The sequence below is a fragment of the Pristiophorus japonicus genome, chromosome 4 (genome assembly GCF_044704955.1).
Source record: "Pristiophorus japonicus isolate sPriJap1 chromosome 4, sPriJap1.hap1, whole genome shotgun sequence".
NCBI lineage: Eukaryota > Metazoa > Chordata > Chondrichthyes > Pristiophoridae > Pristiophorus > Pristiophorus japonicus.
The window spans coordinates 59,968,518-59,993,733 of NC_091980.1; the positions used below are offsets into that span (position 1 = coordinate 59,968,518).

Sequence of the window (25,216 nt, forward strand, 5' to 3'; positions counted from 1 at the left end):
TATCCTCAACCATGGTGGAGACCAGTATTTAAATGGGAGAAGCAATATTGAAGTGTTTGAGAACAACTTCAACCAAAATTGCCAAGTGGATGATCCTACTTTGGCCTCCTCCAAAATGCCAATGTCAAGCCAATACAGTTCCCAGCACCATGTGATATTGAGAAGTGGCGTATGAAGGCTATGGGTACTGACAACATGTCATAAAGATAGTTTTGTTATTTTACAAAGTTCTAACCTTCTGACTGAATCAATCTGCTTGATAACTATATGTTTACCAACCTCATAAGGGGCCTTGGAAATTTGGGCTGTTTTTCTGACATTCTACAGATATTCCCTGTTTCAGCAAATTTCTGAAGAGATTGTCATTTACCACAAAATGGAATCTTGAACGTAAAATAGATTATTTAATACAACCTTTATTGCTAGCATTCCTAACAAAATATATGCCAAGGAACCAGACAAATTCTTAACACCATTGCCATTCTCATTATTAAAGAACCATCTGGGGTTTTACTGCCCCATTTCAAGTCTGGGAGTGAGTAATGCCTAAGTTGGGTTGTCGAATGGTCCTTCGACTAACCAGTTTGGATTAAAGTTAATTTTATGTTTTCAACTCTTGATTCGAATACCTGAGTGAATGAATTAACTCTTTCTTACCAAATCATCAAGGAAGACACCAGACAACTGATCATAAGATTTTATTGATTACAGAATCACAACTTTTGCTTAAAGTTAGGTACAGAAACACAGTAGCTATAAATAGACAGTGTTATCCAGTCATTGAATAGCAAAGCATTAATGGACAGTCACTTAACAAAATTAGAAGCTGAAGTTATATAGGCAATTCAGTTTATTACTGAATGTTGGTCTACCCAAACATGTCCAAGATCAGGGAAAGGTGAAAGTAAAGTCAGTTCAGATACTGTTGCTCAAGTGCGAGGTGGATTCAGCCAAAACAGAAGATTTAAGTAGAACTGAATGTTGATGGGCTTAAATGAAAAGGGGTGGAAGGAGGTTTGTGTGGAGCATAAGCAGCAGCAAAAACCCATTGGGCTGAATGTTTGTACATAATTTGTAACTTTGTAATGCTATAAATCATTATTAATGGACACAGAGTATTAATTATAGCAGTGATCAGAGGCTGAGATTATTACAACTGGTGAAGTTATTTTAGGTTAAAGCCCTAGATAGCTGACAAGGGGGACTTTAATCTACAAATAGACGTTGCAATCCAAATTTGCAGGAAGAGTGTGGAGGATGAATTAATGGATTGTATACAAGATAGTGTTCTAGATCAGTATGTTGAGGAACCAACTAGGAACAGGCTATTTTATATCTAGTATTGTGCAATGAGAGGGTTAATTAACCTTATAATAAAGGGGCCCTTGGGAACAGTGACCAAATTATATAATTTTATTTTGAGTTTGAAAGTGATTTAATTAAATCCGAAACTAGGGTCTTAAATCTAAACAAAGCAAACTACGTAGGTATGAGGAGAGAGTTAACTAAAGTAGACTGGGAAACTACATTAAAATGTATGACAGTAGACAGGCAATCACTAGCATTTAAAGAATTAATACATAATTTACAGCAAATATAGATTTCTTTCAGGCACAAAAACCCCACAGTAAAAGTGGTCCAATCGTGGCTAACAAGAGAAATTAAAGATAGTATTAGATCAAAGAAAGAGAATATTGCCAAAAAGAGCAGTAAGCCTGAGGATTGGGAGGATTTTAGAATTCAGCAAAAGAGGTCCAAGAAATTGATAAAGAAAGGGAAAATAGAAGATGAGTGTATACTAGCGTGATATATAAAAACAGACTGTAAAAGCTTCCATAGGTATGTAAAATGGAAAAGATTAGTGAAAGTAAATGTGGGTCCCTTACAGGCTGAGACAGAAGAAATTATAATGGGGAATAGGAAATGGCAAAGAAATTAAACAAATGCTTTGTGTCTGTCCTCACAGAAGAAGATGCAATAAATCTCCCAGAAATAGTGGAGAACCAAGGGTCTAGTGAGAATGAGAAACTGAAAGATAATAGTGTTCGCAAAAAAAATTGTACTGGGGAAATTAATAGGAATGAAAGACGATAAATCCCCTGGACCTGGTGGCCTACATCCTAGGGTTTTGAAAGAAGAGACTATAGAGATAGTGGCTGCATTGGTTGTTAACATTTCATAGATTCGAGAATAGTTCCTGCAGATTGGAAGGTAGCAAATGTAACCGCACTATTTAAGGAAGGAGGGAGAGAGAAAATGGGGAACTACTGACCAGTTATTCTGACATCAGTAGGAGGGAAAATGCTAGAATCTATTATTAAGGACGTGGTAACAGGGCATTTAGAAAATAATAATAGGATTAGGCAGAGTCAGCACGGATTTATGAAAGGGAAATCATGTTTGACAAAACTGTTAGAGTTTTTGAGGTTGTAACTAGCAGACTAGATAAGGGGGAACCAGTGGATGTGTATTTGGATTTTCAGAAGGCATTTGATAAGGTGCCACACAAGAGATTATGGAACAAAATTAGGGCTCGTGGGATTGGGGGTAATATACTAGCATGGATTGAGGATTGGTTAACGGACAGAAAACAGAGAATAGGAATGAACGGTTCATTTTTGGGTTGGCAGACTGTAACAAGTGGGGTACTGCAAGGATCAGTGCTTGGGCCTCAGCTATTCACAATCTATGTCAATGATTTTGATGAGGGGATCAAATGTAATATATCTAAGTTTGTTGATGATACAAAGCTAAGTGACAATGTAAGTTGTGAGGAGGATGCAAAGAAGCTTCAAGAGGATATAGACAGGCTAAGTGAGTGGGCAAGAACATGGCAAATGGAATATAATGTGAAGAAATGTGAAGTTGTCCACTTTGATAGGAAAAATAGAAAATCAGAGTATTTTTTACATAGTGAGAGATTGGGAAATGTTGGTGTTCAGAGGGACCTGGGTGTCCTTGACACGAATCACTGAAAGTTGACATGCAGGTACAAGAGTACTACTGCAATTAATATAGGGCCCTAGTAGAACCACACGTGGAGTATTGTGTACAGTTTTGATCTCTTTACCGAAGGAAGGATATACTTTCCATAGAGGGCATGCAACGAAGGTTCACCAGACTGATCCCTGTTATGGGGGGGGGGATTGTCCAATGATGAGAGATTGAGTAGACTAGACCTACATTCTCTAGAGTTTAGATCACATTGAAACATACAAAATTCTTACAGGACTTGACAGTGTAGATACATGGAGAATGTTTCCCCTGGCTGGGGAATCTAGAACCAGGGGTCACAGTCTCAGAATAAGGAGTCAGCCTTTAGGACTGAGTTGTGACATTTCTTCACTCAGAGGGTAATGAATCTTTGGAATTCTCGCCGTGGAAGCTCAGTCGTTAAATATATTCAAGACAGAGATCAACAAATTATTGGATATTAAGGAATCAAGGAATATGGGGATAGTGCAGGGAAATGGAGTTGAGGTAGAAGATCAGCCATGATCTTATTGAATGGCGGAGCAGGCTCAATGGCCAACTCCTGCTCCTATTTCTTATGTTCTAAGTTTTGGATAGCTAGTCTATTGGGCAGATTATCAGCTAGATACTTGTGGTTAGCAATGTTTAAAACCTTAAATGATATCACCTTAGGGAGCGACGTGGTTGTGTCAATCTCCTTCCTTCCCTGGGATGCAAATGTTAGCTTCAAGAGCATAGAGACGATGAACTCCCTTTCAACAGCATGGTTATCTGTTCCATTTGGATCTTCTATTTTGGCTGAACTCACCTTACACATTACCAACAATATCTGAGTTGGCTTTACTCTCACATTTCTTTGATCTTGGACACATAGGGGTAGATCTGGACTTTGAGAGAAAGTGTAAAATGGGTGATAGCGAGTCAGCAGACTGTTTTACATCACTCCTAATTATTATTTCCATTGACTGAACAGCAGCTCAAGCAGAGATCTTGAGAGCAAATTGCTTGAGAGCAGGTGGTCTCACTACCAGTCATATTTTCAAAATTGTGGTGAGGTACTGATAAACATTACATCGCACCAGTGCCAAAAGATAACACAGATAGCATAAAATAACCAACACAATTTGTTTTTGTGATTAAGGAGACATGATCTTAAAAAGCACTCTATAGCTGACTGAAGGCAATGATATAGAGTTCATAAACTATTCTTTAGTAAAGTTTTAATCTTCAGTTTGCTTGTAACTCTTGTTTACACAGACCTAATTAGACTAATATTTTCATTTCATCCCTTTATGGTATATATACATGTCCATTGACTAACAGTGGGAGTGTGTGAGGGAGCAAAATATACACTTTGCTTCATCCAGGGTGACGTTTACTGTTATCACTACCATTATTTACACTGAGAGGATCACTGTTGTGTAGCCCAACAAATCAAAGAGATAAAAAGGCAACTAATGTGATGGATTACAAAACTATTATTGATTGAGGTGGAGTCTGGGCATTTTAGACAGATTGCAGAAGGACCTCACTTTTGCTCACAATCTGCTATTGTTTTCAAATCATATCAGTCAATCTGTAAATATTGATACTTACCAAATTGCCTAGTTTATTACATACAATGTCCAATGCTATTTATAAGATCATCGTAAATCACATAATTATAAAATTAGAAACATTTTTTTAAAGTTATTTTAATTGAAAAATCATTTTGAAATTAAACAGTATTACCAACATAAAATGTTCTGCATCATAATCAATTTCAGAACTTTAGATTGTTAAAATACCTTCCTTGCAATTTCCTTTCATTGTTCACATTTAAAACTATTCAGTTCTGTGAATGCCTCCCACTAATGTTAGATGCACTTTTTATTTATTCCTTCGGCGTTTCTGTGCCTACTTGATTCATTGGTACGGCAGATTCATGGTTTGAGTCGGTGTAATATGTTGCCATCTGCAGAGGAATATCCACATGTTTAGTCATTCAAATAACTTGCATCTGTAAAACCAATTATCTTTCCCTGAAAAACTCAAAATAAAGCCAGATCCTTTAATAAAACTCCACTGCTTAAGGAATCAGTAACAAAAACAAGGCTTGGGACTGAGACTGGAACAGAGATAAAGGACTTTGTTATAACATAGGGTGTGATATTTGCTTAGGATGTATGGGTTGCTAGAGCTGATTTATACTTTACATCACTATCTGGACAGTGATATTTGGCATCCAAAATCCAGTTGAATTTTAGTGATACAGTTGGCTCTTAACCAACATTAAAAACTTGAATAATTTCCCAGCAATAGATCACTCCTGGGACTTATCATTGGTTACAGTTGCTGGGGTGAATTATCTTGACCTTTACCCCCAGGGATTGCCCAGTTCCCTGGTTGTAAAGTAAGGAAAAAGAACCAGTGACCTAGATTTCCAGGACTTCGACTCTTGCATTCCTTCAGATTTCCGGGGATTTTCTGCCAGGGTGAGAAGCACAGCAGCATGCCCAGGTCAGACAGAGACATGTAAATAAGGTGGGAGAAGGCTTTGCCAGTATCCCATCTCATTTTTTTGCTTGTCCAATTGGAATGCACCACATGGCAGCGGTTCTGAAGAACATGACAGTGCAGCTTACCCCTGGTTTCCCACTGATTGGAGCGTCTATGAAGCTCCCCAGGGCAGGCTGAAGATTTAAAGATTATCACTGATTCAGTTTTTGAAATTACTCCCACAATTGTAAAAGTTCATTTGGGATGGTATAGCTGCCGATCTCCATTGGCAGCTAGTAGGTCCCGACCTTCCAGCCTCAACACATAGCTGCTTCTCGTCTTCTTGTCGCTTTTGTCAGTGCTGAAAGATGGTACCAATAACATTGCAAATTTCTCTCAATACTACATGGGAGTATCAACCTAGATTAGGCACTCACATCCACAGTGGAGCTTGAACACCCAACCTCCTCACTCAAATGTGAAAGTGCTACAAACTGAGCTAAGTTGACAGCCTAGAATAATTAGTTGCAAAAATGCCCAGCTTGTAGCTTTTTCTATTAAGTCTTTTCTACAAATGATTTTGTTATATAGTTGTTTTATCACTGGTCAGCGTCCAACTCTGATAACATTTGCATCAAACACTGTTGATCAGTAAAGCCAATGGGAGAAGTGAAGTGGTGTTACAGAGTAGCGTTTGCCTACACTGTGACTTCTCAATTTTAAGCAGGCCACCTGAGGTAGTGCTGATGGGTAGAAAAGTTCTGAGCACATCCAAATAACAGAGTGCACCAAGTGGAGCATAGGCAGAGGGTTTGGTGGAACAAAAGAAGAAAAAGTTTGCATTTTAAATAGCAACTTTTACATCCTGATGCCATTGCCAAAGTGCTTTACAGTCTATGAATTACTTTTGGAGTGTAGCCACTGTGTAGGCAAATCCAGCAGCCAATTTCCAATAAACAACAAATGACAGAAATGCCCAATTAATCTGTTTTGATGCTGTTGCTTGAGGGATAAATGTTGGCCAGAACATGGGGAGAGCTTGCATGTCATAGTGCCATAGGTTCTTTAATATCCACTTGAACAGGCAAACAAAGTCTCAATTTAATGGCTCATCTGAAAGATGGCACCTCAGACAATGCAGCATTCCATCAGTATTGAACTGAAATGTCTGCCGAGATTAGATGGGGAAAAAAGGGAATGGAAATGAGGGGGCCAGTTGACTTGTAGAAGTTGACTATGTACTGGCTGTATCAATAGTTGCATAAGTGGAGACCTGGGAATAGAACATCTGCCCACTTTCTCAGATGGGAATTGATGTATATTCTGGGACAACCTACATAGAGAAAAAGGTTATTCAAACTAAATAATTAGAAAAAAACTTACTTTTCCTTTTTTATTGAAGATGGCTAGTACCACAATTATAATGATTATAATCATTACAACGACGACTATGATGATAGCGACAACAGCTCCTAGAAAATGAAATATCATGTTATGATTCCGTCTCAAACAATCCATAAATAAGGCAAATAAAATTTCTTTGATAGTGTCACAATTTTAAAATTCAGAAGGGGATGTGATATGCCAGTGTTTAGTGCTGAGCATAACCATGTCAAGATTTTCTTAATAACAAGTAACTTTTACAGTGTATATCATCATTATACAGGACTGGGTTCATTATGTAAGAAGGATAGAAGATACTCAGGTGCAAACAAATGGCTGATATGATAATGAAGCAATAGGGTGAGTCGTAACTAGACCTCCTGCTTAATATTCCTCCCACCATTGCTGGATAAATGAGGGGTGACCACAAGAAATTGGCCTTCGGCTTTGTGCCCAGGACCATTAAAAGGATCAGAGAGGGGCAAGCAACAATGTCCTGATCAGCAAGAAAAAGATAAGTCCCTTTTGTTTCAAGGACAATTGGAGGTGAAGGATTTCTGGAAGCTGTTTCTGCACAGCAGCCACAAGGCCTTGAAAGCAGTGGCCATTATTGTTGTTGTGTAACTCTCAGACCTACAGCACTGTTTGCATTTGTACATCCATTTCTGGAGATACAGCTTAAAAATGTCCTAAGCCTGCAAATATGGATGCATTCAGGTTAAATCAGACATCATGACATGTGCCTAGGAGTTGGGTACAAACAGACAAACATTGGTCTTATTAGGAAAACAAAGAGAGAGCATGAAAAATTTTTGGCAAGTAAAATCAAGGAAAACCCAAAGATGTTTTATCAATATATTAAGAATAAGAGGATAACTAAATAAAAAGGCAGGACCTATTAGAGACCATGAGGGTAATCTGTGTTTGGAGGCGGAAGATGTTGGTATGGCTCTTAATGAATACTTTGCGTCTATTTTCACAAAAGCAGTGATGCAGACATTGCTATCGAGAAGGAGGAGTGTGAAATATTAAATGAAATAAACATAGTGAGAGAGGAGGTATTAAGGGGTTTAGCAGCTTTGACAGTGGATAAGTCCCCAGGCCCAGATGAAATGTATCCCAGGCTGTTAAGCGAAGTAAAAGAGGAAATAGCAGAGGCATTGACCATCATTTTCCAATCCTCTCTGACTTCAGGTGTGGTGCCAGAGGACTGCTAATGTGGTACCTTTGTTTAAGAAGGGAGAAAGGGATAGACGGAGTAATTACAGGCCAGTCAGCCTAACCTTAGTGGTGGGAAAATTATTGGGAAAAACTGTTGTGTATGGAGAAAGAATCAGACTGAGCTCAAAGTAAAGTGTGACCGTAGTCTTTTATTGCAGGTCTCCAGAGTGCCCCTCTAACCTGTGAAGCCTCCTTAAATACCTGAGCTCCCAAGGGATTATGGGATCCCTTGGGACTCCGGGGAATGAGCCCTCTGGTGGCTGTACAGAGTAAATACAAATCCACATATATAACAACATTTCCCCACCACCCCCCCTCCAAAGTCAATACTATAACTATTTACAATGTGAGTCGATCTGGGGCCCTTCTTGCCCTGGTTGATCATCTCGGTGTGAAAGCTGGTGTTGTTGAATTATTTGTTGGGCCCTCGCTGGGCTGCTGTGCTGCTGTGGATGATGGGTTCTGCTTCGTGGTCAACCATGCTGTTGGTTGTGTGTGTGTGTTGGGGGATTAAAAAAGGTAGGGTCCAAGGTGGGTTGCTCAGGATAGTCCGTGAATCTAAGTTTGATTTGGTCCAAGTGTTTCCGGTGAATGAGTCCATATGAAAGTTTGACCCGAAACACCCTGCTCCCCTCTTTGGCAACGACAGTGCTGGGAAGCCACTTGGGATCTTGTCCATAATTTAATACAAATACAGGATCATTGACTTCAATCTCGCGTGACACATTTGCACTATCATGGTATGCACTTTGTTGAAGCTGCCTGCTCTCTACCTGTTCATGTAGATCAGGGTGAACTAAGGAGAGCCTTGTCTGAAGTGCTCTTTTCATGAGCAGTTCAGCAGGTGGGATCCCATTAAGTGAGTGTGGTCTTGTGTGGTAGCTAAGCAGGACTCGGGATAGGCGAGTCTGCAGTGAGCCTTTTCGGGTTGGAAATCGGTGGTTAGTAGTGTGCCACAGGGATCGGTGCTGGGACCACAACTGTTTACAATATACATAGATGACCTGGAAGAGGGGACAGAGTGTAGTGTAACAAAATTTGCAGATGACACAAAGATTAGTGGGAAAGCGGGTTGTGTAGAGGACACAGAGAGGCTGCAAAGCGATTTGGATAGGTTAAGCGAATGGGCTAAGGTTTGGCAGATGGAATACAATGTCGGAAATGTGAGGTCATCCACCTTGGAAACAAAAACAGTAAAAGGGAATATTATTTTGAATGGGGAGAAATTACAACATGCTGCGGTGCAGAGGGACCTGGGGGTCCTTGTGCATGAATCCCAAAAAGTTAGTTTGCAGGTGCAGCAGGTTATCAGGGAGGTGAATGGAATGTTGGCCTTCATTGCGAGAGGGATGAAGTACAAAAGTCCTGCTGCAACTGTACAGGGTATTGGTGAGGCTGCACCTGGAATAATGCATGCAGTTTTGGTCACCTTACTTAAGGAAGGAAATACTAGCTTTGGAGGAGGTACAGAGACGATTCACTAGGCTGATTCCGGAGATGAGGGGGTTACCTTATGATGATAGATTGAGCAGACTGGGTCTTTACCCGTTGGAGTTCAGAAGGATGAGGGGTGATCTTATAGAAACATTTAAAATAATGAAAGGGATAGACAAGATAGAGGCAGAGAGGTTGTTTCCACTGGTCGGGGAGACAAGAACAGGGGGCACAGCCTCAAAATACAAGGGAGCCAATTTAAAACCGAGTTGAAAAGGGATTTCTTCTCCCAGAGGGTTGTGAATCTGTGGAATTCTCTGCCCAAGGAAGCAATTGAGGCTAGCTTATTGAATGTATTCAAATCACAGATAGATAGATTTTTAACCAATAAGGGAATTAATGGTTATGGGGAGCAGGCGGGTAAGTGGAGCTGAGTCCACGGTCAGATCAGCCATGATCTTGTTGAGTGGCGGAGCAGGCTCGAGGGGCTAGATGGCCTACTCCTGTTCCTAATTCTTATGTTCTTATGTTCTTATGTTACCCACTTCAAGCCTTGCTTCATGGTTTGCACTGCTCTCTTTGCCTGACCATTGGACGCTGGTTTAAACGGGGCAGATGTGACATGTTTGATCCCGTTATGGGTCATGAATTCTTTGAACTCAGCACTGGTAAAACATGGCCCATGTCGCTCACCAGGATATCGGGTAAGCCGTGTGTGGAAAACATGGCCCGCAGGCTTTCAGTAGTGGCAGTGTACGTGCTAGCTGACATTATCTCACATTCAATCCACTTGGAGTACGCACCTACAACCACAAGGAACATTTTACCCAAGAACGGGCCTGCATAGTCGACGTGTACCCTCGACCATGGTTTGGAGGGCCAAGACCATAAACTTAGCGCACCTCCCTGGGTACATTGCTTAACTGCGAGCATGTATTACATCTGTGAACTCAGGACTCTAAGTCCTTGATACCGGGCCACCACAGGTGGGATCTGGCTATCGGTTTCATCATTCCGATGCCTGGTTGGGTACTGTGGAGGTCATTGATGAAGGTGTCTCTGCCCTTCTTGGGGACCACTACTCGATTGCCCCACAGAAGGCAGTCTGCCTGTGTAGACATTTCATCTTTGCGCCGCTGGAACGGCTTCCTGTATTTCCACTGGGACACTGGACCAGCTCCCGTGAAGCACACAGCTTTTGGCTAGAGATAATAAGGGGTCCTGGCTTGTCCAGGTTTTGATCTGCCAGGCAGTGACGGGTGATAGCTCACTTTCAAATACTTCTATAAACATGGCTAGATCTGTAGGCTGCGCCATTTCCACCCCCGTGGTGGGCAATGGCAGCCTACTGAGAGCATCGGCGCAGTTTTCTGTGCCTGGCCTGTGGCGGATGGCGTAGTTGTATGCGGACAATGTGAGCGCCCATCTCTGGATGTGGGCCGATGCGTTGGTATTTATCCCTTTACTCTCGGCAAACAGGGATATAAGTGGCTTTTGGTCACTTTCCAATTAGAATTTTAGACCAAACAGATATTGATGCATTTTCTTTCCCCCATAGACACACGCTAATGCTTCTTTTTCAATCATGCTGTAGGCTCTCTCGGCCTTAGACAGATTCCTGGATGCATAAGCAACCGGTTGCAGTTTCCCAAAATCATTAGCATGTTGCAATATACCACACCCGACGCCATATGACGACGCATCACATGCTAGTACCAAACGCTTACATGGATCATACAGCACAAGCAATTTGTTTGAGCATAACAAATTTCTCGCTTTTACAAAGGCATTTTCTTGGCTTTTGCCCCAATCCCATTCGCCCCCTTTTCGTAGTAAGATATGTAGTGGTTCTGGCAGTGTGCTGAGACCCAATAAGAAGTTATCAAAGTAGCTCAAGAGTCCCAGAAACGATCGCAGCTCTCTCACGTTCTGTGGTCTCGGTGCGTTCTCGATTGTCTCCGTCTTCGCGTTGGTGGGCCTGATGCCGTCCGGCGCAATCCTCCTTCCCAGGAACTCCACTTCAGGCACCAGGAAAATGCACTTCGAGCGTTTTAACCTGAGCCCCACATGGTTAAGTCGACTAAGGACCTCCTCCAGGTTCTGCAGGTGCTCGACTGTGTTCCGACCTGTGACCAAGATGTCGTCATGGAAGACCACGGTGTGCGGGACCGACTTCAGTAAACTTTCCATGTTTCTCTGGAATATTGCCGCCGCTGATCGGATTCCAAAGGACCTTCGATGATTCCTCCAGTTGCTGCGTCATGTAGGCTGAAATCAGATCCAGCTTCGTGAACGCCTTTCCTCCTGCCAGAATTGCAAAGAGGTCATCGGCTTTTGGTAGTGGGTATTGGTACTACAGGGAGAAACGATCGATAGTTACTTTGTAATCACCACAGATTCCCTTGAGGACTGGGAAAATAGGACTGGCCCACTCGCTGAACTCGATCGGTGAAATGATGCCCTCTCATTGCAGCCGGTCTATCTCGATCTCTACCCTTTCTCTCATCATGTACGGCACTGCTCTCGTCTTGTGATGGATGGGTCGCACCCCTGGAATTAGGGGGATCTGCACTTTTGCTCCTTAGAATTTCCCGATGCCTGGTTCGAACAGCGAAGGAAATTGTTTAAGACCTGGGCACACGAAGTGTCGTCAGCGGGCGATAGCGCTCGTATGTCGTCCCAGTTCCAGTGTATGTTTCCCAGCCAGCTCCTGCCGAGCAGTGTGGGACCATCGCCCGGTACCAGCCAGAGTGGTAGCTTGTGCACCGCTCCATCGTAGGAGGCCTTTACGGTAGCACTGCTGATTACAGGAATCAGTTCTTTAGTGTAAGTTCTTAGTCTCGTGTGAACTGGAGTTAAGACTGGCCTTGAGGCCTTCTTGCACCACCACCTTTTGAAAGTCTTTTTGCCCATGCTGGACTGGCTCGCGCCTGTGTCCAGCTCCATTGACACCGGGAGTCCATTCAGTTCAACATTTAGCATTATCGGGGGACAATTCGTGGTGAATGTGTGCACCCCATGTACCTCTGCCTCCTCTATCTGCTGCTCTGGTTCATAGTGATCCTCCGTGGATCTGTCCTCCTCTGCAATGTGGCGGTTTGCAGGTTTAACAGACTTAGCAGCTCGCCTACACACTCGTTGGAAGTGTCCCATTGTTCCACAGCCCTTGCAAATGTATCCTTTGAATCGGCATGAATGGAAACGATGATCACCCCCACAGCGCCAACAAGATGTTAATGGCCGTGCATTCATCACCCTTGATCTGCGGAAGAGTAGCTGCAGGTATGTGTGACCTGCCCTGTACTTTACGATTCAAAAACAACATCACTTTGTTCACTGTACTTGTAGCAGCACTTGTGTGCTGAGAGATTTGCTTTGTATTGTCACTGGTGGCAATGAATGCTTGGGTTATCGCTATGACCTTACTCAAGGTTGGGGTCTCTACAGTCAAAAGCTTGCGAAGTATGGTTTCGTGGCCAATGCCAAGTACGAAAAAGTCTCTGAACATGTGCTCCAAATATCCTTCAAATTTTCAACTCTTCGATATAACTCGCCACTTACTGGCCTTCAGACCGTTTGTCGGTGTAGAATCGGTACCTTGCCATCAGAACGCTTTCCTTCGGGTTCAAATGCTCTTGGACTAGTGTGCACAAATCGTCATACAATTTCTCCGTGGATTTCGCTGGAGTGAGCAGATTCTTCATGAGGCCATACGTTGGTGCCCCACAGACGGTAAGGAGGATCACTGTACGTTTGGCAGCGCTCTCTTCCCCATCTAGCTCATTGGCCACGAAGTATTGGTCGAGTCGCTCCACAAAAGTTTCCCAATCATCTCCCTCTGAAAATTTCTCCAGGTTGCCCACTGTTCTCTGCATCTTTGGGTTCGCTATCTGTATCTCATCACCAGTTGTTGTCTATGGAGAAAGAGTCAGACTGAACACTGTGAGCTCAAAGTAAAGTGTGACTGTAGTCTTTTATTGCAGGTCTCCAGAATGCCTCTCCAACCTGTGAAGCCTTCTTAAATACCTGTGCTCCCAAGGGATTAGGGGATCCCTTGGGACTCTGGGGAATGAGCCCTCTGGTGGCTGTACAGAATAAATACAAGTCCACATATATAACAAAAACCATGAAGGACAGGATAATAAATCTACATTTAGAAAGACATGGATTAATCAGGCTCAATCAGCCCAGATTTGTTAAGGGAAGGTCATGTATGACTAACTTGATTGAATTTTTCGAGGAGGTACCAGGAGGGTTGATGTGGGCAGTGCATATGATGTTGTATATATGGGTTTTAGCAAAGCTTTTGATAAGATCCCACATGGCAGACTGGTCATGATAGTTGCCCATGGGATTCAGGGCAAAGTGGCCAGTTGGATCCAAGATTGGCTCAGAGGCAGGAAGAAAAAGGTAATGGTTGATGGATGTTTCTGTGACTGGAAGGATGTTTCCAGTGGGGTTCCACATGGGTTTGTACGAGGTCCCTTGCTTTTTGTGGTATACATCAATGATCTAGACTTGAATATAGGGGGCGTGATTAAGAAGTTTGCAGATGATACTAAAATTGGTTGTGTGGTTGATGATGAAGAAGAAAGCTGCGGACTGCAGGAAGATATCAATCAACTGGTCAGGTGGGCAGAATAGTGGCAAATGGAATTTAATCTGGAGAAGTGTGAGTTAATGCATTTGGGGAGGGCTAACAAGAAAAGGGAATACACATTAAATGGTAGGACACTGAGATGTGTAGAGGAACAATGGGACCTTGGCGTGCATGTCCACAGATCCCTGAAGGTAGAAGGCCAGGTAGATAAGGTGGTGAAGAAGGCATACAGAATGTTTGCCTTTATTAGCGGAGGCATAGAATATAAGAGCAGGGGGGGTGGCGGTGGTTATGCTTCAACTGTATAAAACACTGGTTAGGCCACAGCTGGAGTACTACGTGCAGTTCTGGTCACCGCATTACAGGAAGGATGTGATTGCACTGGAGAGGGTACAAAGGAGATTTACGAGGATGTTGCCGGGAGTGGAGAATCTTAGCCATGAGGACAGATTGGATAGGCTGTGTTTGTTTTCCTTGAAACAGAGGAGGCTGAGGGGAGACCTCATAGAGGTGTATAAAATTATGAGGGGCCTAGAAAGTGCCTATTTCCCTTAGCAGAGGGGTCAACAACCAGGGGGCATAAATTTAAAGTAATTGGTAGAAGGTTTAGAGGGGATTTGAGGGGAAATTTCTTCATGCAGAGGGTTGTGGCTATCTGGAACTCACTGCCTGAAAGGGTGGTAGAGGCAGAAACCCTCACCACATTTAAAAATTACTTGGATGTGCACTCGAAGTGCCATAACCTACAGGGTTACGGACCTGGAGCTGGAAAGTGGGATTAGGCTGGATCACCTCTTGTTGGCCGGCACGGACACGATGGGCCTAAATGACCTCCTTCCGTGTTATAAATTTCTATGATTCTCCTATTCGAAAGCATGAAATGAGAAAAAAATAATTTGGTACTTCACAATTTTTCATGACTCCTTGCAACCCACCCTAACTCTTGAGAAAACATTCTGCACATGGTCTCAATGGTAAATTGAATTCAACTCCAGAACATTCTTTGAACTTTATAGTCATTTTTGCTGGTTTCACCTTCCCTACCCACTACATGCAAATGGTACAGTACTCCAGAGGAGAACCAATCATTTAGAAAAGCTTAGCATAACTTCCTTGCTTTTGTACTCCATGCCTGTGTTTATAAAGCCATGGATCCCCTTTGCATTTTTAACAGCTTTATCAACTTGTCCTGTCACCTTCAAAGATTTGTATATGTGAACCCTCAGGTCTCTCTGTTCCTGCACCCACTTTAAAATTGTACCATTTAGCTTAGTTCTCTTCATTTTAACTGCCAAGATGAATCACTTCTTTTCTGCATGCTCATTTCACCATCCATGTCGTCCTGAAGTCTGATAATAGTCTCGCTTTTTATTCTGGATTTTTGTTGGTTATTTTGGGGGATTGGGGATTATTTTTGCAAAGCATTTCCTTTGAAGGTTCAACAAGTCAGGTAGACTCAATGCTTTGTTATGTTCTTAACAGTTGCCTCATGTGACACTGAAGTAGGAAGGCTCCCAGAAATCTGCAATATAACTTCAACTGAGGTGATTGTGCTTTTATTTCCCTGCAGCTTGATGGAGAATATAATTTCTTAGATTAAATAATATATAGCAAGACCTGTATATATTTTAGAGTCTAGAGATTCTGTGTAAACTATAAGGAATGGAATAAATTGGATACGTTCAAAGACCCCAGACTCCCAGCAGAGAGCCACATCTAAGAGGGCATGGTTTGGAGAATAAATGATCGAGTGTTGTAGCTGTATCTCAACCTATACTCCATCTGACTATGTCTCTTTACTGCCATTACAGGATTGGTAAATATACCCTTCAGTATATTTTACAGCTTTATAACTTATGCCCAGACATTTGTGAAAAACAAATTGATTGGAGTGAGTGAATATGCTGCTGGAAGATTTGTAGCAGTAATTGTTTCGGATGGATTCATTGGACATGGTGTCATAGTCTCAAGACAATGTATTATGCAATTCAGCAACTTCTAGCCATAGCAACACATAACTGCAAAAACATTTCTACTCAATCTCACTCTTATTTTATCAAGACAAAAGCCTCTTTCTCTATGAATTGACTCCAGCTGCTCAAAACATGAACAGATGCTTAGAAGGGAATTTTACCCCAAAAATAGATGGTTGTGGGTCTGGTGGAATGTAAAAAATGTTAAATTCTCAAACCCGAACTCAACCTTCCTCAAGTCCGCTCACTTCCAGTTTTAATGGAGGTGGGCGGGAGTCAATGAACAACGCGCTTCCAGGAGGTGGGTTGCTCATTTAAATATTTTAATCAGGCTGCATGCCTCAGATTTTATCACTGTTCCAGGTTTAACCTCATTCCTTCAGATTTTAGTTATTGCTGGAGATTAAGAAAATAAGACCATGGGCCTCGGGAAACCCGGCAGCTAAAGGAAGGTAAGGACTGCTGCATGGGAGAGGTAAGTGCCTTTGCAGCACTGCTTGTGGGCCAGGAGGAGCAGGGGTGCTTCCCCCCAGCCCCACAAGCTAACCTGTTTCATTCCCTGCTATCGGCCACCCTCACGATCGGAGCCCCCCGCGATCATCGAACCCCCTGTTATCACCGACCCCCTCCTACAATCACTGACCAACCCACCCCCCATGATCACCGACCACCCCACGATCTGAACCCCGGCCCCTCACCCCACAATTCCCAACCCAGTCAACCCCCTACCTTCGATCTGTGTACATCCCTCCATAATCAGTCCCTGACCGTACAAATCCTGCTGTATCCACCCCTCCCCCTTCACGATCACTAGCCCTACAGCAGGATACCTACCTGTTCCTTGGCTGCAGCCTTTTCCCACAGCATTCTGCGTCTGACAGGGTGCCAAGCCTGTCAATCAGGCTGCATTCTGGGCAGGGATCCCTTTGAAAAAATCCATAAAGGCTGTGGAGTTAAAACTCCATAGTGTTCGGGGACCAGAGCTAAGCCCCCCTCCGCCTCCCACTTGGAAATCCAGTAAATATCGGAGCTTTAAACTCAGGAGAATAATCATGAAGCAATACACCAAACAGTCAAAAATCAGACCTAGAGCCAAAGAAATATAGCTTCAATGTTTTGAATTGCTGATTTATCCAAATCTTCAGTATTTGTTATACAAATGCATATTTAAAACATCAGTTTATAGATCAAATATGAGTTATATTAAAAATGCATGTCATTTTAAACCGTAAGCTAATAAAACTTTGGCACGCTCAAAATTGAAGAACAAGTGATCCGATATTAAATTACTGAGACACTAACGACCATACGTAGCTGGTGAAGTGAAAAAAAAAAGAAATGTATTACATCTTACCAGACTTTAGAGCCTTTCCTTGTCCTGCAACTGAGTTGGTTTCTTTTGTGGATTCAGCAGTTGCTCCCAAAAGTGGAGTAACAGCAGGTCTGCTTGGTGATATGGGTAACATGGTTGGAGTATTGGATTTCGCAGGCATGCTAGTCTGTGTATAGTTATCAGTAGCATTATTCTGCAACTTTTCAGTGGGAGAAATTGACGTAAATACTTTCTGATCAGAATTAGAGTATAAAGCAAAAACATCTGTAGTGCTTAAAGAAGAATTGGTTGGAGTGCTGACATTATTTCCACCTTGTCTTTGACTTACGATCTTTGAAGGTTCACTAGGTTGAGTAGGTGGTGTTGATCTGTTAAAATTTGCAGTCTCAAAATTGGATGAAACAATTTGGGAAAGCGTTGATGCATCGGCACATTGAGCAGGAATGATGAAGAAACTGGTACCTTTACAAAAGAAAAAATATTAAATGCATTTATTCCATAAAGTAACTGCATTGAAAAATAAACTTTTTAGAATTTGCCTTAAAATTCTGCTGTTGAGAATGTATCTGAATGTTTAGAAAGATTTGTGAGCAGTAGGATTGTACATGCAGCTCAATACAGGTGAATGTAAAGTGATGATGTGGAAAATGTATTCAGTCAACTAGATTTTATTACAAAGTATTCAGCAAGATTAATAGCAGGACTTGGCGTAATGAGTTACATACAACAATTGTTCACCCTGGGAATTTGTTCCCCTTGTTGTGTATCTAGGGTAAAGCATGTACTCCCATGTTCCCTGACCAGGAATCTCAGCATCCCTTGGGAGCACTGCATATAAGCCGGCCCCTAAGGCCTGTTCCTCACTCTGGAGTGTCTTATTAAATACTGAGGTCACTGTTACTTTAACCTCCCTTTGTGCACCTCATCTGTGTTAGGAACACAATAACTGGCGACAAGAATACGAATCCAATGCAAAGATGCAGCAAACTGTGGGCATCCTGGAGAAGTTCTCGGAGGGTGAGGACTGGGAAGCCTATGTCAAACGGCTAGACCAGTACTTTGTAGCCAACGAGCTGGATGGAGAAGGAAGCGCTGCAAAATGGAGAGCGGTCCTCCTCACAGTCTGCGGACCACCGACCGACAGCCTCATGATGAATCTTCTGGCTCCGGTGAAACCCACCGATAAGTCATGTGAGGAACTGTGTACACTGGTTCGGGAGCATCTTAACCCGAGGGAGAGTGTGTTGATGGCAAGGTATCGGTTCTACACATGCCAGCGATCAGAAGGTCAGGAAGTGGCGAGCTATGTCACCGAGCTAAGGCGACTTGCAGGACAATGTGAGTTTAATGGCTATCTGGAGCAAATGCTCAGAGACTTTTTTGTACTGGGCATTGGCCACGAGACCATCCTACGGAAACTTTTGACTGTAGAGATACTGACCCTCAGTAAGGCCATTGCGATAGCACAGGCGTTTATGTCCACCAGTGATAACACCAAACAAATCTTTCAGCACACAAGTGCTAGCAATGTTCATAAATTAACTGGAACTGTGTTTGCGAGCAGAAATGTACAGGGCAGAACCCACGAGTCTGCAACTGCCAGCAGGCCTCAGGTGACCCAGATGACTCAGAGTCCCCAACAAAGGATGAATGCAAGGCAATTCACACCTTGTTGGTGTTGTGGAGGCTTCCATTCAGCCTATTCATGCCACTTCAAAGGGTATGTTTGCAAGAGCTGTGGAACAATGGGGCACCTCTAACGAGCTTGCAAATGAGCTGCAAACTCTGCAAGACCTGCTAACCACCACATGGCAGAGGAAGTTCGGTCGATGGTGGATCAAAGCAATTTTGAGCCTCAGAGAGAGGAGGCAGATGCTGAAGTACATGGGGTGCACACATTTTCGACGAAATGTCCACCTATAATGCTAAACATAAAATTGAATGGCTTACCCGTAGCCATGGAACTGGACACTGGCGCTAGCCAATCCATCATGAGTAAAAAGATGTTTGAGAGACTGTGGTCAACAAGGCATTCAGACCAGTCCTGAGCCCCATCCACAGGAAACTGAGAACGTACACCAAAGAGCAGCGCCATGGTCAAGGTCACCTACAAGGGCACGGTGCATGAACTGCCTCTCTGGATTGTCCCGGGTGATGGTCCTACACTGCTTGGAAGGAGCTGGCTGGGCAAAATCTGCTGGAACTGGGATGACATCCGAGCGCTATCACATGTCGATGAGGCCTCATGTACCCAGGTTCTTAACAAATTTCCTTCCCTTTTTGAGCCAGGCATTGGAAACTTTTCCGGGGCGAAGGTATGGATCCACTTGGTCCCAGAGGCACGACCCATTCATCACAAGGCGCGAGCAGTACCTCACATGATGAGGGAGAGAGTGGAAATCGAGCTGGACAAGCTGCAACGCGAGGGCATCATTTGCCCAGTGCAATTCAGGTTGTGGGCCAGCCCAATTGTTCCAGTACTCAAAGGTTATGGCACGGTCAGGATTTACGGCGATTATAAAGTAACTATTAATCGTGTTTCGCTACAGGACCAATACCCGCTACCTAAGGCGGACGACCTATTTGCGACGCTGGCAGGAGGCAAGACATTCACCAAGCTCGATCTGACTTTGGCCTACATGACAAAGGAGCTGGAGGAGTCTTCGAAGGGCCTCACCTGCATCAACACGCACAAGGGACTGTTCATCTACAACAGATGCCCGTTTGGAATTCGGTCGGCTGCAGCGATCTTCCAGAGAAACATGGAGAGCCTACTCAAGTCGGTACCACACACGGTGGTCTTTCAGGACAACATATTGGTCACGGTCGGGACACCACCAAGCACCTACAAAACCTGGAGGAGTTCCTCCAGCGACTGGATCGTGTAGGGCTGTGGCTGAAGAGGTCGAAATGCATCTACATGGAGCATTCGGCCCACAGACACCAAGACAGAGGCTATCAAGAATGCGCCAGGACACAGAATGTCACAGAGCTGCGGACGTTCCTGGGACTTCTCAACTATTTTGGTAACTTCCTACCGGGGTTAAGCACTCTTTTAGAGCCCCTACATATGTTATTGCGCAAAGGTGAGAACTGGATATGGGGGAAAAAAACAAGTAATTGCTTTTGAGAAAGCCAGAAACATTTTATGCTCCAACAAGCTGCTTGTATTGTATAACCCGTGTAAAAGACTTGTGCTGGCATGCGATGCATCATACGGAGTCAGGTGTGTACTACAACAAGCTAACGTTGCGGGGAAGTTGCAACCTGTCGTCTATGCTTCCAGGAGCTTGTCTAAGGCCGAGAGGGCCTACAGCATGATTGAGAAAGAGGCATTAGCGTGTGTGTTCGGGGTAAAGAAAATGCATCAGTACCTGTTTGGCCTCAAATTTGAGCTGGAAACCGATCACAAGTCCCTCACATCCCTGTTCGCTGAAAGCAAGGGGATAAATACTAATGCCTCAGTCCGCATACAAAGGTGGGCACTCGCGCTATCAGCAAATAACTATACCATCCGCCACAGGCCAGGTACCGAGAACTGTGCGGATGCTCTCAGTCGGCTACCATTGCCCACCACGGGGGTGGAAATGGCGCAGCCTGAAAACTTGTGGATGGTGGCGCAGCCCGCAGACTTGTTGATGGTCATGGAAGCATTTGAAAATGATAATTCACCTGTCACGGCCCACCAGATTAGGACGTGGACCATCCAAGATCCTCGGCTGTCCCTAGTAAAAAACTGTGTGCTGCCTGGGAGCTGGGCCAGCATCCCCATTGAAATACAAAAGCCAATCAAGCCATTCCAGTGGCGAAAGGACGAGCTATCCATTCAGACTGCCTGTTGTGGGGTAACCGCGTAGTGCTACCAAGAAAGGGCAGGGAGACGTTCATCTCGGATCTCCACAGCACACACCCAGGTATAGTAATGATGAAAGTGATAGCCAGATCCCACGTGTGGTGGCCCGGTATCGACTCTGGCTTCGAGTCCTGTGTACGGTAAAGCAGCGTGTGTGCTCAGTTGAGCAACGCGCCCAGAGAGGCACCACTAAGTTTGTGGTCCTGGCCCTCCAGACCATGGTCGAGGATCCATGTCGACTATGCGGGCCCTTTTCTCGGTAAAATGTTCCTGGTGGTGGTGGATGCTTTTTCAAAATGGATTGAATGTGAAATAATGTCAGGAAGCACCACCACCGCCACCATTGAAAGCCTGAGGGCCATGTTTGCCACCCACGGCCTGCCTGACATACTGGTCAGTGACAACAGGCCATGTTTTACCAGTGCCGAATTTAAAGAATTCATGACCCGCAATGGGATCAAACATGTCACCTCGGCCCCGTTTAATCCAGCCTCCAATGGGCAGGCAGAGCCATCAGTACAAACCATCAAAGAGAGCCTTAAACGAGTCACAGAAGGCTCACTCCAAACCCACCTGTCCCGAGTACTGCTCAGCTACCGCATGAGACCCCACTCGCTCACAGTGGTGCCCCCGGCTGAGCTACTCATGAAAAGGATACTTAAAACTAGACTCTCGCTGGTTCACCCCAACCTGCATGATCAGGTAGAGAGCAGGCGGCAGCAACAAAATGTAAATGATGGTCGCGCCACTGTGTCACGGGAAATTGATCTGAATGACCCTGTGTATGTGCTAAACTATGGACATGGTCCCAAGTGGATTTCAGGCACATTGATAGCTAAAGAAGGGAATTGGGTGTTTGTAGTCAAACTGGACAATGGACAAATTTGCAGAAAGCACCTAGACCAAATGAGGCTGCGGTTCACAGACTGCCCTGAAAAACCCACAGCAGACACCACCTTTTTCAAGCCCACAACACACACCCAAAGGATCAACGACACCACGCCGGACCAGGAAATCAAACACACCACACCCAAGAGCCCAGCAAGGCCAGGCTCACGTAGCAGCCCTGCAGGGCCAACAACACGCCAGCCCAGCGAGGGCACAGCCAACACACCAGAACAGACATTTGTACCGAGGTGGTCCACCAGGGAAAGAAAGGCTCCTGACCGCCTCACCTTGTAAATAGTTTTCACTTTGACTTTGGCGGGGGAGTGATGTTGTGTATCTGTAAAGCATGCACTCCCATGTTCCACCACCAGGGAGCTCATCCCCTGAAGTCCCAAGGGATCCCAGCATCGCTTGGGAGCACTATATATAAACCGGCCCCTAAGGCCTTTTCCTCACTCTGGAGTGTCTTATTAATGACTGAGGTCACTGTTACTTAAACCTCCCTGTGTGCAGCCTCATCTGTGTTAGGAACAAAATACCCCTGAAAAGAGATGGGTAAGGGAGACTTGTTAAGAGATTATGAAGGGATTCAATATTGCCGTTAATGCTGATGAAAGACTGTTTATCAACAGCAAATACTAGTGTGATTTAGCATGGGCGGCAATGCAAGCAGGGAACTCCAAAATGGTGCACGCCAATCAATGTCATGCTCCACTCATTAAAATACTTTCGCCAGTAGCAGGTAACGACAGCGCTGCCCACCTGCCAAAAATGGCGACCATCGTGGCAGCTGCCACCAGCTGCTCACAGTCCAAGTCAAATAACTTGCTTACATCTATGCCATTAATGCATCTTGGCTTTTATGACCTCCTGATATTCCAGGGAATTTCATTTTTCCACTTAAAATATGTTCAGCCTTGTGTGCCTCTGCGCATAACTTAAACACCCAAATTCTGGAATCATCCTTATCGCTCCTCTTTCAGTCACCTTCCTTACATCTCTGCCAGTTTTGTAGTTTGAATACCCAGAACAATCCACTTAGTGGGATGGATTTGGCTATCCTCTGGTGGTAGGATGAGTATGCAGTGGGCTTTGTGCCTGTCTGATTTGCTCACAGCCATTTCTATACTAACTTCTAATTTCCGACCAATTAGATATTCACTGCTAGCTTCCAGTGGAGAATTTTCAATCAAAGGCAGCTCACTGCATCGGGAGCAGGATAGCACACTGCAGTATTTACCTGGAAGGACTACAGCAGCTATTTAAATAGCAGACTTTGTTTGCAGGAAAACAATATGCAGATATCTGCAATAAGAACAGAAGACTGTTACGGCAGAATCCTTAGATTGAAAGATGCACTAATAGTCATGCTTCTTCAAGAAGTTTAGCACTCCACGTCACCTTCCACTCAAGACAGTGATCAGTTATACCTGACAGGACATGGTGCAACTTGGAAATTACGTCTGCACCATGGAGAGATACTGGTATTAAATCCACTAATTGGCCAATGTAAAGCTGACTACCGGCTCCTTATACAAAGTAACTGGCAAAGTATGCATGTCACAAAACATTTCATCACCCCCTTCATTTTTGCCTGTCATTTCTCTCCCCTCCCCCTTCAGCCTTGAAAAGGCTATTAGTGGGTTGAAACGCCTTTTGAATCTTTCCAAAGGCTGTAAGAATTTTTTTTTACTTATGTGACCATTTACTTTAAAGTCTCACCTGGCACACAATTATCTAATACTTCTCCCCAACCCCATCCCTCCTGTCCCGCCAGGCATGCCTTCCTACACAAAGTTGCACATGTAGCTATGAATAATGACACAAATGGCCATGCTTCATTTTGCTCTAGTTCCTGGCTTTACTGGAATGAACTTCATCTTGGCCTGAAAATCTATCTTCACAGTTCTAGATAAAGATTCCACTATTCCTCACACTTGAAATGAAAGTATGTCATGCCCAAACTGTCCTTGTGCATATTTATGAAAGTACAAAGTGTGGAGAGTGAAAGATAAGGAAGCAGCCCGTGCATGTATGCAGCTGGTTGAAGGCAAAGACTGTATGCAAGGACATGTATGGCCAACCTATACTACAGCGATAGCACTGCCAGTGACAGTCAAGGCCATCTGCTCCCTCAGCTGTTTTACCATCTCTTGGGGAAGATAGCCTGGAGTGTCATGCAAGATAATCCTCCTCACACCCGCAAGAAACAGCACCTCAATGTTGCCAGCCATTAAGCATGGTATTCAGGTTCTCCATCATTTGCAAATAAACAGTTTCCTGCCTTCATGCTTATTTTGCCAGCCATTGGGGTTTGACAGTCATTTCTTGTGCTCTAAATCGTCTTTGTAAAAGCTAAAATTTACGTTTCCAACATTTATAGCATTTTTTAAAGTCTAATTTTAAAAGTTGCCCTCATATAGCCACTTTAAGTAGCCACAACTCTTTAAGGCCTGCTGGTGTACAGAATTTCTCACTCCATTCCTTTGGCAAGTTCCTAGTGCTTGTCTAATATGGATGGAGAGCTCATCTTGAGCATATATTTTGGGCCAACCTTGGAAATTCCCAGGAGATTTCCCCTAGAAATAAGCAAGTTTTGTATTTGCCTTATGGTTGCTTTATTTTTTTTTCTCTAGCCACATAAGAGCTTATCCCGATGTCAGGTTTCTCCTTTTTAATTGTTTTTTTTTTACTAATATCTATTGTCAAATACTATTGTCAAAAGCGTTTTGTTTTAATGGAAGAGAAGGATAACTGTGAAACATATTTTGCAGCAGATGGAAGAAGGAAGATGATTCATTCCTTTTCTGAAACACTTTGACACTGCCTGCAGTTGTCATCAGCTGAATAGTGTCCTTTTGTGCTGCAAAATGGTATGATTCTATGGTATAGAAAAAGGGTGCAGAGGAAATAGAATATAGGAAATAAAACCACGGCAAAATACACCATAAACTGAAAACAGAGTCAAGATTAATCTAATCTGGAACACATGTAGGCTAAATAATCAGCCATTCATAATCAATGGCCGAAAATCTAATCCATAATATAAAGAATTACACTGAATGTCAGGAGGAGCAGTG

At 43.7% G+C, this 25,216-nt stretch overlaps 1 protein-coding gene across 2 annotated transcripts in view; it reads right to left on the reverse strand.

Moving 5' to 3' along the window:
* Nucleotides 1-690: 690 nt before the first annotated feature.
* Nucleotides 691-25,216, reverse strand: part of LOC139262924 (uncharacterized) — a 28,341-nt gene continuing 3,815 nt past the window's right edge. The window contains exons 2-5 of one of the 2 annotated variants that reach the window (XM_070878238.1): nucleotides 17,724-17,857; nucleotides 17,417-17,594; nucleotides 6,835-6,923; nucleotides 691-4,927 (exon numbers count right to left, since the gene is read on the reverse strand). In XM_070878238.1, coding sequence (XP_070734339.1) covers nucleotides 4,847-4,927; nucleotides 6,835-6,923; nucleotides 17,417-17,594; nucleotides 17,724-17,857 — 482 coding nt within the window. In that variant the 3' untranslated portion in view covers nucleotides 691-4,846. Of the gene's footprint in view, nucleotides 4,928-6,834; nucleotides 6,924-17,416; nucleotides 17,858-25,216 lie in introns of both variants that reach the window. The other variant, XM_070878237.1, reaches the window with a different exon arrangement.